At 42.3% G+C, this 16,049-nt stretch overlaps 1 protein-coding gene across 2 annotated transcripts in view; it reads right to left on the minus strand.

The window, feature by feature from the left end:
• AGPAT4 (1-acylglycerol-3-phosphate O-acyltransferase 4) overlaps positions 1 to 15,739 on the minus strand; it is a 78,442-nt gene extending 62,703 nt beyond the window's left edge. The window contains exons 1-2 of one of the 2 annotated variants that reach the window (XM_071549415.1): positions 15,546 to 15,739; positions 507 to 737 (exon numbers count right to left, since the gene is read on the minus strand). In XM_071549415.1, the coding sequence (XP_071405516.1) occupies positions 507 to 684 (178 nt within the window). In that variant the 5' untranslated portion in view covers positions 685 to 737; positions 15,546 to 15,739. The remainder of the gene's footprint in view (positions 1 to 506; positions 738 to 15,545) is intronic. The other variant, XM_071549416.1, reaches the window with a different exon arrangement.
• Between the last annotated feature and the right edge of the window lie 310 nt (positions 15,740 to 16,049).

Below are 16,049 nucleotides of genomic sequence, written 5' to 3' on the forward strand. Positions count from 1 at the left end.
AAATGCCTATTCAAAGAAACGATAGTTTATAACTGGCTTTAAAAAGAAGCATATGGAATTGAAGATTTTTCCTTTTTTTTTACTGTTACTTCCCAGTCTTGACCAGTATTTGCAACAGAAACACTTAAACCAAGATCACTAACAAAATCATGGATGATAAAAAGATTGAAACCATTATCGGAAGTGACATGTTAACACTGTAAGCCAAACTTGCTGAGATGGATTATTTGGTCAGTATTTCTCACTTGGCTTAAGGGAACTTGATGGATAGCCAAATAAGAGGCAATCTTTCTTCAACATCCTGAGTCAAGGAAGCATCCCAATAAAAAAGGCAAAACATTGCAGCACATGAAAACATTTCAACAAAGCATATATCTCTTCACACAAATGCAGGTGGTGTAGGTAGTCATGACCTTTGTATAAGTTACTTTGAAATCCAGAACTTTTCTACCAATTCCCTCAAGACAAAACAGGAAAATACTTTAAAAAACAAAATGAAATCTTACGGCTTGAAATGCAGTAAGCCAGCCTGCAGTTGATCCTCCTGAACAGTTGCTTGTCGATTGGCCAAAGTATAAGTGTAAAGAGTTGAATGAAGTTAATGATCAGTCCTGACACTATAAATATGTAGCAGATCAGAAGGTGGCAAATGAATTGAGACTTCAGAAAGCCAACGATGTCCATGATTTGCTGAGAAAGCAAGAGGGTACCTTCAGACACAAAATTCAGAAGACAACCTGCAAAACCAAATAGTATGAGCAGTTACAGAGTGCATTTATTTCTATAAACAGACTTAATACAGACTTCATGTTTTACATTTAAATACACTAAAATGGAACTTAAATTTATTGCAGAAAAAGCCCTGATGACAATAGTTGCAAAAGTAAGCATGGAAAGAAAATACTGTATTTCTGAATCAATTTATATTTGGCTTTGGAAACAAATTTTCACATTTCAATCCTAGTTCTGCAAAACCCATGAGCATATGACTCCACTCCTTGGACTACAGGTCTTTACTGACAAAATATGAGTAAATAATCCACTTATATTTTTATTTGAATTGTCTGTACTTCATAAGACATATACAATGACCTCTGCTATCTTTAAGAGCAGCTCCAAAGTAAACACAAGCTTTAGAGCTTTGTTAGGAACTTGTGCCTTTCTCTACAAGTTATGCCAGCCATGCTCCCCAACCAAGAGGTAGCAGCAGCCCCGTAATTCTAGCCTCATTGTCTTGTTCCCATCTCACATTCAAAAAACAGTTGATTTTGGCGAGAGAATAAAAGCTTGGCTATGCACAATACACACAATTTGTTCAATTATTCCTTGAAACTGCAATTCTGTCAGTTATAATCCATAAACCCAGAAAGGAAACATCAATACCAGCAATGACCCGTGACCCAGCAGTGTTTCCAAAAGGAAATCAACTCTTAGGTTACTTACAAAATGTTTTTATAATTTTGGAAAGGTCCAGTCCAACCTTAGCAGTTGAGCATTCAGAGGAAGAGTCCTCTGCAGAGTATTCTGACCAATAAATACTGTACTGACCTGCCCCCACCATCAGTACAACCAGCTCTTGTCATGAAGACATGATCCCTTAGTAAACAATCCCCAGTATTCTGAATACAGTTAAACAGGAGGTGCTGCCACCCTGTTCCATTCCTCCACTGTTTCCCCATCTAAGGCATAGAAGAGTTTTCCCAGGGAGGAAGGCCTGAGATAGTATTACTGAATGTGCCAGTCACATGGCAATAACAAAACAGCAGCTGTCAGCATCCCAGGGAATTAACTGATGAAAAAATCTTTAGGCCTACCCTTTTAGTTTATGTGAGACCCCAGTATGTGAGGCACTGTGTCTAGATCAGTGTCCTGAAACATTTGTTTTACTGCCCTTGCTGACTCTGCTTACCACAGCAAAGAGCACACACAGGAATCACTGCAAAGCTTTCGGAAGTTATTTAGCCAGGTTTTCAGCCACAAGGAAAATGAAAAAAAATTTAAGAAAGAGAATTGGTATTGTTGTATAATTTATATAAAGAGTTTATGGCAGTCCCAAACCTATTATTAGCAGACAAAATGTGCCCTTTTGTTCCCTTTATCTTGCTGTACTATTCAGTACCACAGCTGACACCAGCTGTAGCTCAGAATGGCAGAACAGGCCTTTATTCTTTATAGTAACCACTGTCATAATACTTGCAAAAAGCTTTTGCAGCATTAACCAGCCTTTCTATTAAAGTTATGATTCTTAGGGTGGCAGACAATTTACTAGCTTGGACTTTGACCAAAGGCTTTGTTTTTGTTGAAGGCTAAGCAGAATGTCTAGTAGAAACCATTGCTGTGTTTCATTCTTCAGCAACTCCATCGCACACTCTGAAGACAGAGCCAAAAGTTAAAAAAAAAAGGCAGAAAACTTCTTTAAAACAGACAGAATGGAAGCAAGCAACCAGCTGCTTACAAGTGGATCATTTAAAAGATTGTACAGTGTCCAAAACCCTGACAACTGGTTTATCCTACTGTCCCTGGCTAAAACTGATCAAAAGTCATTTTGTGTTAGTCAGCCTGCTTAACTCCATCCCACAGAATCGCTCTAATCTAATGTAATTCTCAGAGATCAGTCAGGCACTGGATTAAAAATAAAAAACCCAGCCATAAATAAGACTGGAGCACTATCTACTTAGAGTGGAAACTTAAAAACTTACTATTTGATATGATCAATGGAAATCTACTGTAGCAAGCAGCTGACTGACATACTTCACAACACGGAAGAATTTGTCCCCCAATTAGTTCATCAATTCAGGGTTTTTTTGTAACTTTTTATTATAATAGCAGTCAAACTGCATTTAAACGTTATGTTTATGTGAATGATTTACTTCATGCTGGGTCTTTAAAACAAAACTTCACAGAATTAAAATATGGAAAGATGAGATGATCCTGATTAAACAATTATTGTCTTAACATTTTGTGAAGTCACAATGGAATCTCTGAAAGTAATTTCTTTCTCACTTTAATACCTCAGCCATCATATTTCAATTCTGTAAAGTTTCTAACACCTGTTTTTAAGGCAAACTAAATCTACTTAAGCAGCACCACTGAAATGCATCTAACCCAGCTTGCTCGCAAAAGGAACAAGATGTCAGAGACCCTGCTTAAATTTTTCTTTTCTGAAAAGTAGAGACTACACAGAATAATTTTCTCTTCTGATTAAATGCAAGCTGTTTTCCCTATAGAATTTGCAATTCAAGCATTGTATACAGAGTGCTAGCTAAGTATTGTTCCTCAGATAGAAGCTCATTCTTACATGATTTTTTTTAATAAAATAGTTTTTAGACTGTTTTCCTACACAAAGTCCAAGAAATACAGTTTATTCTTGGTACAAGCAACAAAAAGAATCAGTTCTGAACTTACAAAAGAGATCTAGAAACTTGCTTTTTAAGAGTTCACAGGAACATCTTCCACTTAATCTTGTCTTACTAAAGCTCCTCATGGGTAACAACAAAACACTAGTTTAAGTGCTAAAAGAATCAGGTCTTTAATTCTTAATCCATGATGCTGGTTTAATAAATTACACTGATTTCCTCATAGATAATGACTGAAAATTACAGCAATCTTTTGAAAACAAAAGGGCCAATCAATGCATTTTCTCAGAAGCTATTAAGATCAGAGAGCTGCCAAGAAGCTCTCTCTCTTCTATCAAACACCCCTTAAAATTAATTAGGAGAAAATGGCCAGCCAGTGCATCTAAACCAGATAGGGGCATTCCTTAATAACAGTTTTCCTTTGAATACAGAACCAAATACTAAAACCTCAAATGTCTGTCTAGGGAGCAAGTCAACAAGTATCCATTCTTGTGACTAAGAGATTACATGATCAGGTTTAAAGCACACTACACGACTATCCATTCTAACACCTTTTCCTCCAAGTTTCATTCTTCAGCAGAATCCATTGCATTTTCTCCTTCAAATACTCTTAGTATTTCCTTCTGCTTAGACTAATAGACTAGAAGGATGTAGAAGTGATATGCAAGGTGAACAATTCCATGCCAGCAGAAGCTGCTGCCAATGAACTATTCTATTTTATACTTCCAAGTCTGTGTTTTGAGACTACAACTAGAGATCTCAGAGAAAACAACTGCTTGTACTTTTACAGAAAGCGTAAGAATGAAGAAAGGAACTGTCACCCACTGTTTCCCTAAGTTTATGTAGCAAATAAATTCCTTGGAGCATGGAAAGCAACATGGTACCTATTTGACAGCATCTAGATTGAGCTGATATTGTCCATACTTACAAATAGAGGAGAGTCAGCACTATACCTCTTTTTTTATTTTCAGTACAACATGTTTCAAGCTTATGCAAGTTTTCACTTAAGTCTACCCTGATGAAGTCCTTAAATGCTTTGCTGCATGTTAAGAACAACTAAACTGGTGATGATGCCTGTTCTTGCATTTTCTCATCTAAATGAGATTCTCGGGTGGATGAGTTACAGACACTAAGATTATGAAAATATCTCAGGTCAGATTAAGTAGTTTCCGTAGTGTCTCAAGTGAATTTCAGTTGCCATCAAAACCTCTGTACTCAACACTGGTGAGACCACATCTCAATTACTGTGTCCAGTTCTGGACTCCCCACTACAAGATGGACATTTAGGCACTGGAGCGAGTCCAGAGAAGGGCAACAAAGCTGGTGAAGGGTCTGTAGCACAGGTCCTATGAGGAATGGCTGAGGGACCTGGGGTGGCTTAGCCTGGAGAAGAGGAGGCTCAGGAGAGACCTTATCCCTCTGTACAGCCTGAAAGGAGATTGTAGCCGAGTGAGGGTCAGTTTGTTCTTCCAGGCAATTGAGGACAAGATGAGAGGACAGGGACTCAAGCTGTGCCAGGGGAGGTTCAGACTGGACATCAGGGGGAATTTCTTACAGAAAGGGTGATTAGATATTGGAATGGACTGCCCAGGGAGGTGGTGGAGTCACACTCCCTGAAGGCATTTAAGGTAAGACTGGACATGGCACTTAGTGCCATGGTCTAGTTGACAAGGTGGTGTTTGGTCATAGATTGGACTTGATGGTCTCCGACATCTTTTCTAACATAACTGATTCTATAATTCTGTGAAAACAGCAGATAGCAACCCTGTATTTCACATCTGAGTCCATTTTAACAACACCGCTGTATATGAAATGCACATACAAAGCAAGTTAAAGGAAGCCCTTGTGCTCTTCTCTTCTTGTCAGTGAGCATCAAAAGTTAGAAATAATTGAGTCACAGCCGTGTATGTATTCACCTACAAATGAGACTATCTGTACACACCACTCCAACAAAAAACAAAAACCAACCAAGTCTGGAGGAAGAATTATCCATCTATTTGCCTCATGCTTAATTAGGGTTTAATTAGGGTTTAAAACACTTCCCATTTCCCTCAAAAGCAACTACTAGAGCATTATCCCCTGTGTTGCATTTATATGGCAAGGTTTTGTTGTCAGGTGGACTGCAGAGATTACTTCTGTGGGAAGACACCCGGACCCGTCCCCACATCAAACAGAGCCGGTTCCAGAAGGGACTCACCACTGGCCAAAGCTGAACCCATCAGTGGCACTAGTGACACACCTATGATAATGTTTAAGAAAGGATTAAAAAATGCTGCACAGCATCTGTGAGTGAGAGAAACAGATGAGAGGAACAGCCCTGCAGAACCAAGGTCAGTTAAGAAGGTGGGGAAGGATATGCTTTAGGCACTCTCCTGCAGCCTGTGGTGAAGATTGTGGCTATTCCATATGCAGCCCATAAAAGATCATGGCAGAAGAGATATACACACTGCAGCACAGGGAGAACCTCACGAGGCAGCAGATGCCCTGAAGGAAACCACAGCTTATGGGCAGGAACCCACATAGGAACAGGTTTTCTGGCAGGGAATGCAGTCCAGGAGGGTCGCAGGCTGGAGCAATCTCTTTCTGAAGAACCATGTAATGTGGAAGGGACCTCCGCAGTGGCAGGGGAATAGCACAGTGAAGAAGGAACTGCAAAGAGGAACTGTTAAGAACTGACTGCAACCTCTCTCTCTTCCCCATTCACTTGCATCACTTGGGGTGCAGCAGAGAGGCAGAGTCTAAAATCAAGCTGACCTTGGGAAAAAAGGGGGACTTGGGGGAAAGGTGGTTTTAGTTTACAATCTGTTTTTCACTTCTCTACTTTATTATCAGTTGACAATTAATCATATTACAATTCCCCAAGTGGAGTCTGTTTTGAGCATCATGGTAACTGGGGGGTGATCTCCCTGTCCTTATCTCAACCCACAAGGTTTTTCATGCTATTTTCTTCCCTTGTCCAGCTGAGGAAGAGGAGTGAGGAAGCCACTTGATGTGAATGTGGAAGGCAGCCAAGGTTAACCCACCACATCTTCTCCAAAAAGTTTCAAATCAGGGAAGAATTTGAGCGCATCTTAAGATCTTCCCCCAAAGCTAAGGGAACTTAGGAATGCTTTTAGATTTTCATAAGCAGTCCTGCATTCCTGAACAGCACACTGCTACAAAGCAGAGATCTGTCAGTTTGGCAGTTTCTAAGGCTGAAGATTGAATACCATCTACCAGCAAGCTTTAGAATTTCCAATTTTTATACTTGCTATAAAACTGAATTATTGTTCATTTTCTATTGAGTACAGAGACAATTTGTGTAACTGAAGAAGTGAAAGTAACCCAGAAGTTTTTGAAATGGTTATCATACCATAATGCTTTATCCTTCTCCTTTTCAATTTTCCCTGCTGTGATCTAATGTAGGAAAAACAGCTATGCAAACTCTGTATGCCTGCCAGGATGCAAGTTCTCTTTCTGTGTATGTGTACTCTGTTGGCAAAATGCACAGGAGAGCTGTGTGAGCCTCAATGCCTGTTCCAGCAACGAAGCAAAGTGTTTATACAGCAAGGCATGCATAGTCTGGGAAGAAGTGGGAAAGACAGGGAGCCACTGCCAAACTCTGGTCAGAAGCAGTTTAGTTTTGATTCTTCTTCCAGAAGGACGAAATATTCAAGAAGACAGCTGAACAAGGAAGCCATAAGGAGATGAATTTAAACACATCAATGCAAAACTCCTTGGAGATGCAGCATTTAGGGACTGCAGGACTAGGTGGGGTGCTATTTATTTGAAGAGAGTAAACCCCTTGAAGTTAAGCACTTCTGTTCCAAGCTCCTAGAGATCCTCAAAAACCACATCAGAGTGAAGTACAGCAGTTATCTTGGGTGAAGAACATGAAGTTCACAAAAATAGCACTGGAAAACAAGTTGCTTCTTTCCAGAATGCCAAGTGCTGCTCTTCAACTGTCCCCCACAGATTTCTGTATTTTAATACATTTATATATATATATATATATATATATATGTATATGCATATATGTATACACACACACACACACACACACACACATATATATATATATATGTAATGCATAATTATCTGCAACTGACTTGGAAAAACTACAATAAAAAGATGCACTAAGATACTCAAGATCTGGATGAGTCTATAAGAGTTCAGTCCCAGAGTTCAGTTTCAGGGACAACCAAGTCCCTCTGTTTTGTATTTTACTTGTCTGCATCATTAACCTAAAAAGTCACTTGCACTGCCACCAAGGGCAACACAACACACACCAGTAAAATTTAGGGACTGAGCAAGGGAGCAGGACTAAAGAGCAAAAATCTCATAAGAAAGAATACTGAGAACCTAAGCAGGATGTGGGCTATGCTGTCACACAAATAAAAGCAACCTGGATAGTTCCTCAAAAATAACCAAGGTGAATAACCTCAAAGGGTATAGGACATGCAGCTATAACACATGCTCATAGCCAATTTAATACTTGCTTTCATGGGCAATATTAAGTGCTTAGTCATTTGCCATTCCCCTCTATAAAAACCAGTCCCCCCAAAATGTGTTTCTATGAAGTCACTTCACTGGATGATCTGGCTTTCTGTGAAAGTCAAGGTGGCTGAATCTGAATGTTTCCAACAAACTAAGCCTTTGCAAATAAAAATATATATACATACATCCCTAAGCAGAGACACTTCCACATTTATGATACATGAAATTATGTAGAGAAGTCATGGACTATTTGAGGCAACTGTACATTTGAGGTACAGAGGTCAGAGTCTGTCTAGTTAAGCCATTGGTCCTCAGTGCACAGCCTGTGAGAAATCTCTCAATAGTGAGATCACTCCTGTACACAGGACATTAACATATCAAAAACTACAGAGGCGGTGGGGGGCAGTACAGCAGGATGCTGTCACCTGCATCATGATACTTCCCCCGCATCAAGGGTGCACTGATCACCTCTACTCTGGGCATTTCAGGAACAGATCCAACACAGGAGTAGCTACTGAGTTCTTCAGTGGTTATGATAAAAACATTTGTTTTAGAAGAGCACAAAAAGATGGGGGTATTGAAGAAGGCTGAGAAAACGTCTTCAGGAGCTGGTATAAAACCAGGGCTGCTTTTTTTATTTTTGTTCTTAAATTGTCGTGGGAGTCCAAACATTTTCTTGATAAGAGGTAAGTTTTGGAAAGAAGGCCCCTCCTATGAAGACTCATGGCTTATGCTTGTCAAATAGCTCTCACCTTTGTTTAAAGAACTGTAAATTACATTCACAGCAATGCATAGGGTCAGCACAAGGTACAGGAACTGCCTATGCTCTCCACAGACAAAATACTTGCCCTGCATTCAAACCAACTTTACACTTGAGGCAACAAGAAAACACAAATCACATTTAGATCAAAGCTTTAAATATTTAATCCTCCTATTCTTACCCACAATTAGTTGGTTGCAAAGTTAGACTACAAAAGTATCACCTCCCAACTCCAGTTCTGCAACAGACAGACTAAGTAACACAGCACAGTGTGAGCAGTTGTATCCAGGCAAAGAAGTTTCACATCCACTCAGCAGATTTAGCAGCACGACTAAGTTCACTTCTATAGACAGTGTCCAATCCTTTATATATAGGATTAGAAAGCTGGATTTTGTCAATTTTTTTCCTGGATTTATCCATCCCCTCTGATATGAAAATCTACAGGCACTAGTGAAGTAAATCTGGGAACATTTGTCTTACTGCCCCTCTCTTACACGTAGGGAAGTTAGAACAGTCATAAGAGAGCTTCTGACAGTCATGAGGCAAACCCATAGAACAGCCAACACCAGAACCAAAACCTGCCAGTTCCCCAGGCTCTGGCTTTCAACATAAAATGGTACTTTCCATCCTCCTCTTTTATTTGCCTTCTTGCCCACACTCAAGTTTTCCTTCCAACAGCTTCTGAAAGGCTACGCATAGAGAGTACAGAGGGAACAGACACATCCCAAAAGGATGTTCAGTGACACCAGTTGATGCATGCAGGATATGGTACAACTTACCATGTATGTAAGAGCTAATGAACTCTACTTTCCTTTCCTTTCTCCATTCCTCAAAAAATGAAAACCAAACTTAGATGGTTCTGTACCATAAATTCTAAGTTATAACTTAAGTACCAAGTAGGCACACAAATGTACATCTCCCTCATTATTCCTACCTAAGAAGGAATTAAAGGCATTGATAGATGCTGTCAGAACAACAATCAGAAGATAAAAATCACCAGCACTGGGAAAAGAATAGCTTTGTTTCCTCAGGACACTCCCGTAAAACAACTTCTTTATATCATCTGGAATTGTGATTTACATTTAGTAATTTTGGGCAGTCTAAGCCTTTTCCCAGGAGCCTAATTTCTAACTTGTGTGGCCCTGCTCTTTTGTTCATTTAAAAAAGCCAGAAACAGCAACTAAAGAATAACATAGAATTTGTAGCAGTAAGAATCTTAAAAAAATATTTGTGGAAAGTGGCGGCAATAAGGCATTGATCACTGAGCTGAGAAATACACAATGGTGAGAGTACCACTGGCTTACAAGTGGGACTCCCATCACCAGACTGTGCACTGGTAGCAGGTTTTCTACTGTCCCCAGAAAAACAGTATAGCTACTTTTAATATGGTACCTTCCTCCAAGCAGCTATATGGCCTGCTGGAGACAACTATGTTCTCCCATCTGGCAGGTTTCAGCCATGCTGCCAACACTGCCACCAAATGCAACACATACATGGCACAGACCACATTCTTTGGGCTTCTGAATCACTGAGATATGAGGAAACAGCACTGACCTCCTCCACGAGAGAATCCAAAAGCTTCCAGTACAAATCACATGACATTGCTAAGAGCACTGGAAATGAAAAGTGCCATTCACCTGATTACAGCTTCAAGTGAGCTGTGAGGGTTTTTTTATCTTCTATGACAGTAGACTGCCTCCTTCAGCTAAGCCATTTGCATATTTTTAATTAATATGAAGTAACATTAGTATGTTCTTTGAATACTAAGGAAACATTAAACAGAAATAGACTCACAAGGGGTTTTTTTTAATCTCCAAGTATTTATTTGTCTGTATTCTATCATATGACACTGAAGAGTCTAAGGCAGCTGAATTTCTCCTTTATGAAAACTGCATTCCAAAACTGGAAATGACAATGCAAACACAAGATGTAGCCACACCAAGAGATACACAGGATTATTAATATTTATTCATTAAATATTGTCTAATGGTTCTTCCTGTAGAAAATAGTTCAACTGAAGAATGAATGTGGCAAGGAAGCTTTCAGGTTTATTATTCAAAGAAAACCTATTCTTGCCTTAAAGAGGTAACACCCAATACTTAGAAAAACATCTTATAGCTGAGATATGATTGGCACAGTTCCAAAAAATAAGATGCCAGCTTCAGTGAAAGGCTCAGCCGCACCTACACACAAAACCAGACATTCAAATGCCAGGTAAAAACCCAAATAAACATGGTGATGGCTTTATCCACATTTTAGCAGTCCCTTTTTACATTTAGTTTTCACTCACCTCTGCCTCATGTGATACAAGTGTTGAGAACTATTTTGCCACACCCTGAACTCAGAATACTTTCAGCCTCCTCATTTTCCCTGATAGTCCCTAACAGCTTGATTTAATATAAGAACTTCAGAGAATAAAAGCCTCTATCACAAACCCTAGATTTATTAAGTCCAGTAATAAAGGGAGGTTTCATTTTGGACATGATTCAAATGCTGTTGAAGCCAAAAGAAATCTCTCAACAAGCTTCAATAGTCCTTGTTGTTTATCAAACATTAGGACTCCAAATCAGCCAAATATGAAATTAATCAATGATCTTGTATTCTTAGCACCTAAAGCCAGGGCTAGTCAAAAGCACCTTAAACATCCAGCAAAATCATTCAGAGACAGTGCTTGATTTGACAGCATTTACTTTACTGGATGGCACATGTGTAGATAACAGTTACCAAATGTGCTGCTAAGAATCCAGTAATACTTTTATAAATTTTGCAGTTAATTAAGCATTAAGTACATCAACACCTACCTGAATTTTCTATATCACCTCTGAACAACCGCAGAAACCCAAGTACTTTTAAAAGCCTGGCTTTGAGAATTTCTCCTCCTAACTTCAAATGCATTTGAGATGGTTTTACAAGGCTTAAATTCAAAATAAAACTTTTCTCTGTCTGCATCTTGGGTAAAATGCAATATTTATGTACACGGTCAGGGGCACAGGCATGTAAAATCTTACAGTGATACACAGAATCACAGAATTAGCCCCTGACAACCACCTGTGACTTGAAGGGGGGAAACCTCATAAATTATTTAAGTACAGGTGTAGTCTGCTGTAGACAGAATGCTTCCAGACCTTCCAGAAGTGCAAAGCAGCATCTGCAGTAATGGTATTTTCTAAAGTGCTGAAAAACATGGTAAGAGGCAAACTACGATGTGTGAAGACTGCGATAATGTGGAGATGAGGAGAAGCAGGACACAGTTTAACTTTCACACAGTAGCTGTCACTTGAAATCATGTGCCATTTCTATGTATAGAATTCCCCCAAAAATATTCTTTGTCTGTCTTAAACACCACGTTTTAAATTGAGTCTTACCCTTTTTCTGATAGGTGAAAAAACTTGCCTAGTCTGCCAACTGAATCACCATAGGAAAACCTTTTCATTCATGTGAAACCTACTGGGAAAATGTGACTGAAATTTAACTTTGTCTGACTAAAAAGAAATCTGGTGCACGTCAGAAATTTTTCACGTTAATAAACAGTTTCACATGCAAGTGAAATCAGTGTGCTTGTCTTTGCCTGAAGCTCCTAACCTTCTGGAAAGTAAACCTTCTCTCAGTGACCTCTATCTCTGACTTGTTTCCAGCCTAGAACTGGTTAATTGCTTTCCCTGTTCCTGTTCTTTTTGCAAGCAGGAGAAAATTATTTCTGCGTAAAGCTCTTTGTAGCAGAATGTAACAAGACAGACAGAGGGGCAGAAGGTCAAAACAAAGGCATAGAAGTAAAAACGCTTTAAGTTGAAGAGCAGACCACTAGCAGGACCACAACCCAGCATCTCCCAACTGTGGGCTCACTCCAGTTGTTAAGACTCATCTGCCCAGTTCCTAACACACGTCTTATGTACCATTTCAGCAAATCTATTACAGCCACCATCTTTTTCTCAAATTATCAAAAAGAGATCTTTGCAGTATCTTCATCCGTGCTGCAAAACACAGTTATTCTCATTTATTTCCATTTCCTCTTTCCCTGACCTTCCCTGGGGCCCTACCCCATCTCTAGTCCAAGGCACTGGAGGAGGACAGGGGAAAAGCACGAAAATGAAGTGAGTCAGCAGTTTCCGAGCAGCACAGGAGCATTAGTCAGAGGTGATGAGGGTACTCACCACACAGTCAGATGCGAATAAGCCCAAGACCACCAAACAACGGTCTGATGAGCAAACTTTCCCAAGCACCTGAAACTGAATCAGTGGCCAAAGCCATCCCACAGACAAAGCACTTCAGGGAAAAAATACATACTCAGCTGCCACATGCCAGTGTTGAAAGGCAACAAAGCACATAGCATACCGCTGTCAGTCACATTTCTAGTGAAGCCCACTACATTCAGTATAGCTAAATCTCACCTGAGGAGACAGTTGCCTTGACTTATATGTTTTCCTTAGTGAGCAAGGCCCACAGTTGCAAAAGATTTTGCTGAGCAAAGCATATGTACAGTGCACTATTATGCATTGTTGCCCACTTGCTGATCTGCTCCCTTATCAGGACATACCAACAGCAGTAGTAGTGATGCTGTTAGTTAGGGAATCACGCAGGGGAAATTTCACATTTAAATGTTAAGATCAAATGACTAATACAAGTTCTAAAGGCTGCACGTGCTCATTTGTAACACACGAATAGTATCTTGTTACACTCAGAACAGTTGTGACAGTCTCCCCCTGCATGAAGAGATTTCAAGGGGCACTCCTCCCAGTCTTCACCTTCCAGCATTAAAAACAGGGTACACAACAGAAAAAAATCAGCCTTTTCAGCAGAGCAGAGTACAGCCATAGGATTCTCATCCATCACCTGCAGAGAACCCTCCTCCTACAGAGCTCTTCTCTGCTACGGTACAGTAAGTACACTAAACTGTAAGTGATGTAAACCCATCACTCGAGGAGAGCACACCCCACTTCAGTGATGAACACTGCTTCACTGCCTCTGCAATTTGGCTGGACAGAATAAGACTGACTGAAAAAACAATGTCCCTACCAAACAGACACCTATGGGGTTTCAAGAAACATAGTTAATTACTGTGCTCTAGGCACAGCATTCCCTGGCCTGTAACTCTGGGTAAGCGCTAACCTCTGCAGTTTCTCCACTTCTAAGATATATTACTTACAGCTCCCTGTGAAGCACTTACTGAAATCTGTTAAAGTGCTTGCCAACAACACAACTAAACTTTGCTTAAGAGCAACCTTTATCCATCAGCAGCTTGCAACAGTTTCTCTGTTCACTGCCAGCTTCCCAATATATTCTTCCCCATGAAACCTGGCCCCATCAGCCACAAAACACGGTTAAAGTTTCATTTTTCAATACAGCTTATTCAGGCACTGTTAATGCAAAACATTAACAGGAAAGAGCAAAGCTTTACATAATATTTACATAAACTTCTAAACTGAATAAACATGTGTTTTAATCTATATTATTTGGAAAACCTAGGCATTTTATCAGATACAAGCATCTAGAGAAAGCTGCTGGTCAGTAAATGAACACAAACATTTAGAACATATCAACTATTCTAATGATCCACCCAATCAGTCTTTATACAGAAATAGTCCTGGCATATATAAACAGACATCTGTACATCTACAGCAATCTTATCATTCAGATGACAAGTTAGAGAAAAAAGAGAAGGCTACAAATTCTGGCCTAAGTTGTTCCATAATGGTTTCTCTACTCTACTAGTTTTTAATTCTTTTGTTACTTACTTTTAGCGTGAAGTCATTATCAGTACAAGCTGAGACTACAATCGCCTGGTACAACTTTCTGGGCTGGACGCATCACTATTTTTTAAAGAAATGCTTGGGTTTGGTTATTTTGGGGTTTTTTTGAGAATTTCTGGCATCTTTTTACCTCTTGTAAAGCATTTTCGGTTTTCATGTAGCAACAAGGTTGCTCCCTCCCACGCAAGCACCTGTATAAGGTACATCACGCTTAGATGACTGCAAACCGACTGAAAACACAACTCTTAGAAATGCGCATCAGAGATAAAGATCAGAAGTCTCCGAGAGACATTGCTGAAACAGACTCTTGGGGGTCGTCCTTTCAGGCATTGGAGTGCTCACTTGTTGAAATAAATGCTAAAAGGCATAACTTGTTATTGAAATACCCTTCAACACATGGTATCAGTCGATACACCGTAAGTCAGTTTGTGGCCATTATTTAACTCAGCTTAAATATCTTTTTGAAGAGACGCAGACAGGTGAAAGGCACAGCTATAATGCGTGAACACATCACCAGGGAGGCAGCCCGTCGCTCTCCTCCGCCTCAGCTCACGGACTTCCAGGTACCGCGGACAGAACAGCCGCCACGACGGACCTGTAAGCGAGCCCGCCCGCTCCGGACCCGCCACCGGGGCACGGTCTGACTGAGCCCGCCCGCTCCGGACCCGCCACCGGGGCACGCTGTGCCCGAGCCCGCCCGCTCCAGACCCACCACCGGGGCACGCTGTGACCGGGCACGCCGCGCCCGCTCGGGGAGGCGGCACCGATCCGGCGATCGCACCCGCCGTTCCCCCGGCAACCGCACCGCCCGCCCCCTCCCCGGCCACTGCCAGCTCCCCGGGCGGGGAGCACCGAAGGGAAAGTGGAAGCCGCAGCCGGCGGAGGGGAGCTCGGCGGGGCTGGGCGCCCGTAGCTCCGCCGTTTCCACGGAAACCCCGGCGCAGGCAGCGCTCGCTACACAAAGGGGGCCAGCGGGCAGCAGGAAAATTCCCGGCGGCCGCGGGAGACACGACGCGACGGGTCCGGGCGGCGGCGGAGAATAAACCAGGGAACTCGCGCCCGCATCCCTCGCCCCGCCGGCAGCTGCCGGGGCCGCGCCGCTACAGCGCGCCGGGGAGGGGCCGGCTCGGGCAGCGCGCCGGGCGGAGCGGGGAGAGCGGCCCCGCACCTGAGGAGCGCGCAGGTCGCGGGGAGACGGGCACGTACCTGGCGCCGGCGGCTTGGCAGCCTGGCAGCCGTGCCGCGCTGGGGCGCCGGGAGCGGGCGGCGGCAGAGCCGCACCGGCTGCCACTAGTTCGCACGCGGCGGGAGCGGGAGGGAGGCTCGGGCGGGGCCGGCAGGCTCCACCCGCCGGGCGGCTCCACGCCGGGAACAGAGCGCCCCTCGCCTTCCCTCTCCGCCGCTGCCACATGTCACTTCCTCCCGGCGCTGCGGGATGGCGCGACCCCTCCCCGCGCCCGCACCAGCCGCGCTTCGGGGCGCGGGAGCGGTGGGCCGGGGGAAGGGGAGGGGCGCAGGGCAGCGCCCGTCTCCTGACAGCAGTGGCAGGACTGGGCGCTCCGCATCCCTTACCGGGGCACACGTGGGGTGAAGGTGGAGAGGACTGCCGCGGGGTGATGGGCACCTGTGACTATCTGCCTCTTCAAGCAGAAACCTAGCAACGAAAAGCAACTCCACGGCCTGCGTGCTGTGCAGAAAGTTAGATAAATG

The sequence above is a fragment of the Pithys albifrons genome, chromosome 2 (genome assembly GCF_047495875.1).
Source record: "Pithys albifrons albifrons isolate INPA30051 chromosome 2, PitAlb_v1, whole genome shotgun sequence".
Classification (NCBI taxonomy): domain Eukaryota; kingdom Metazoa; phylum Chordata; class Aves; order Passeriformes; family Thamnophilidae; genus Pithys; species Pithys albifrons.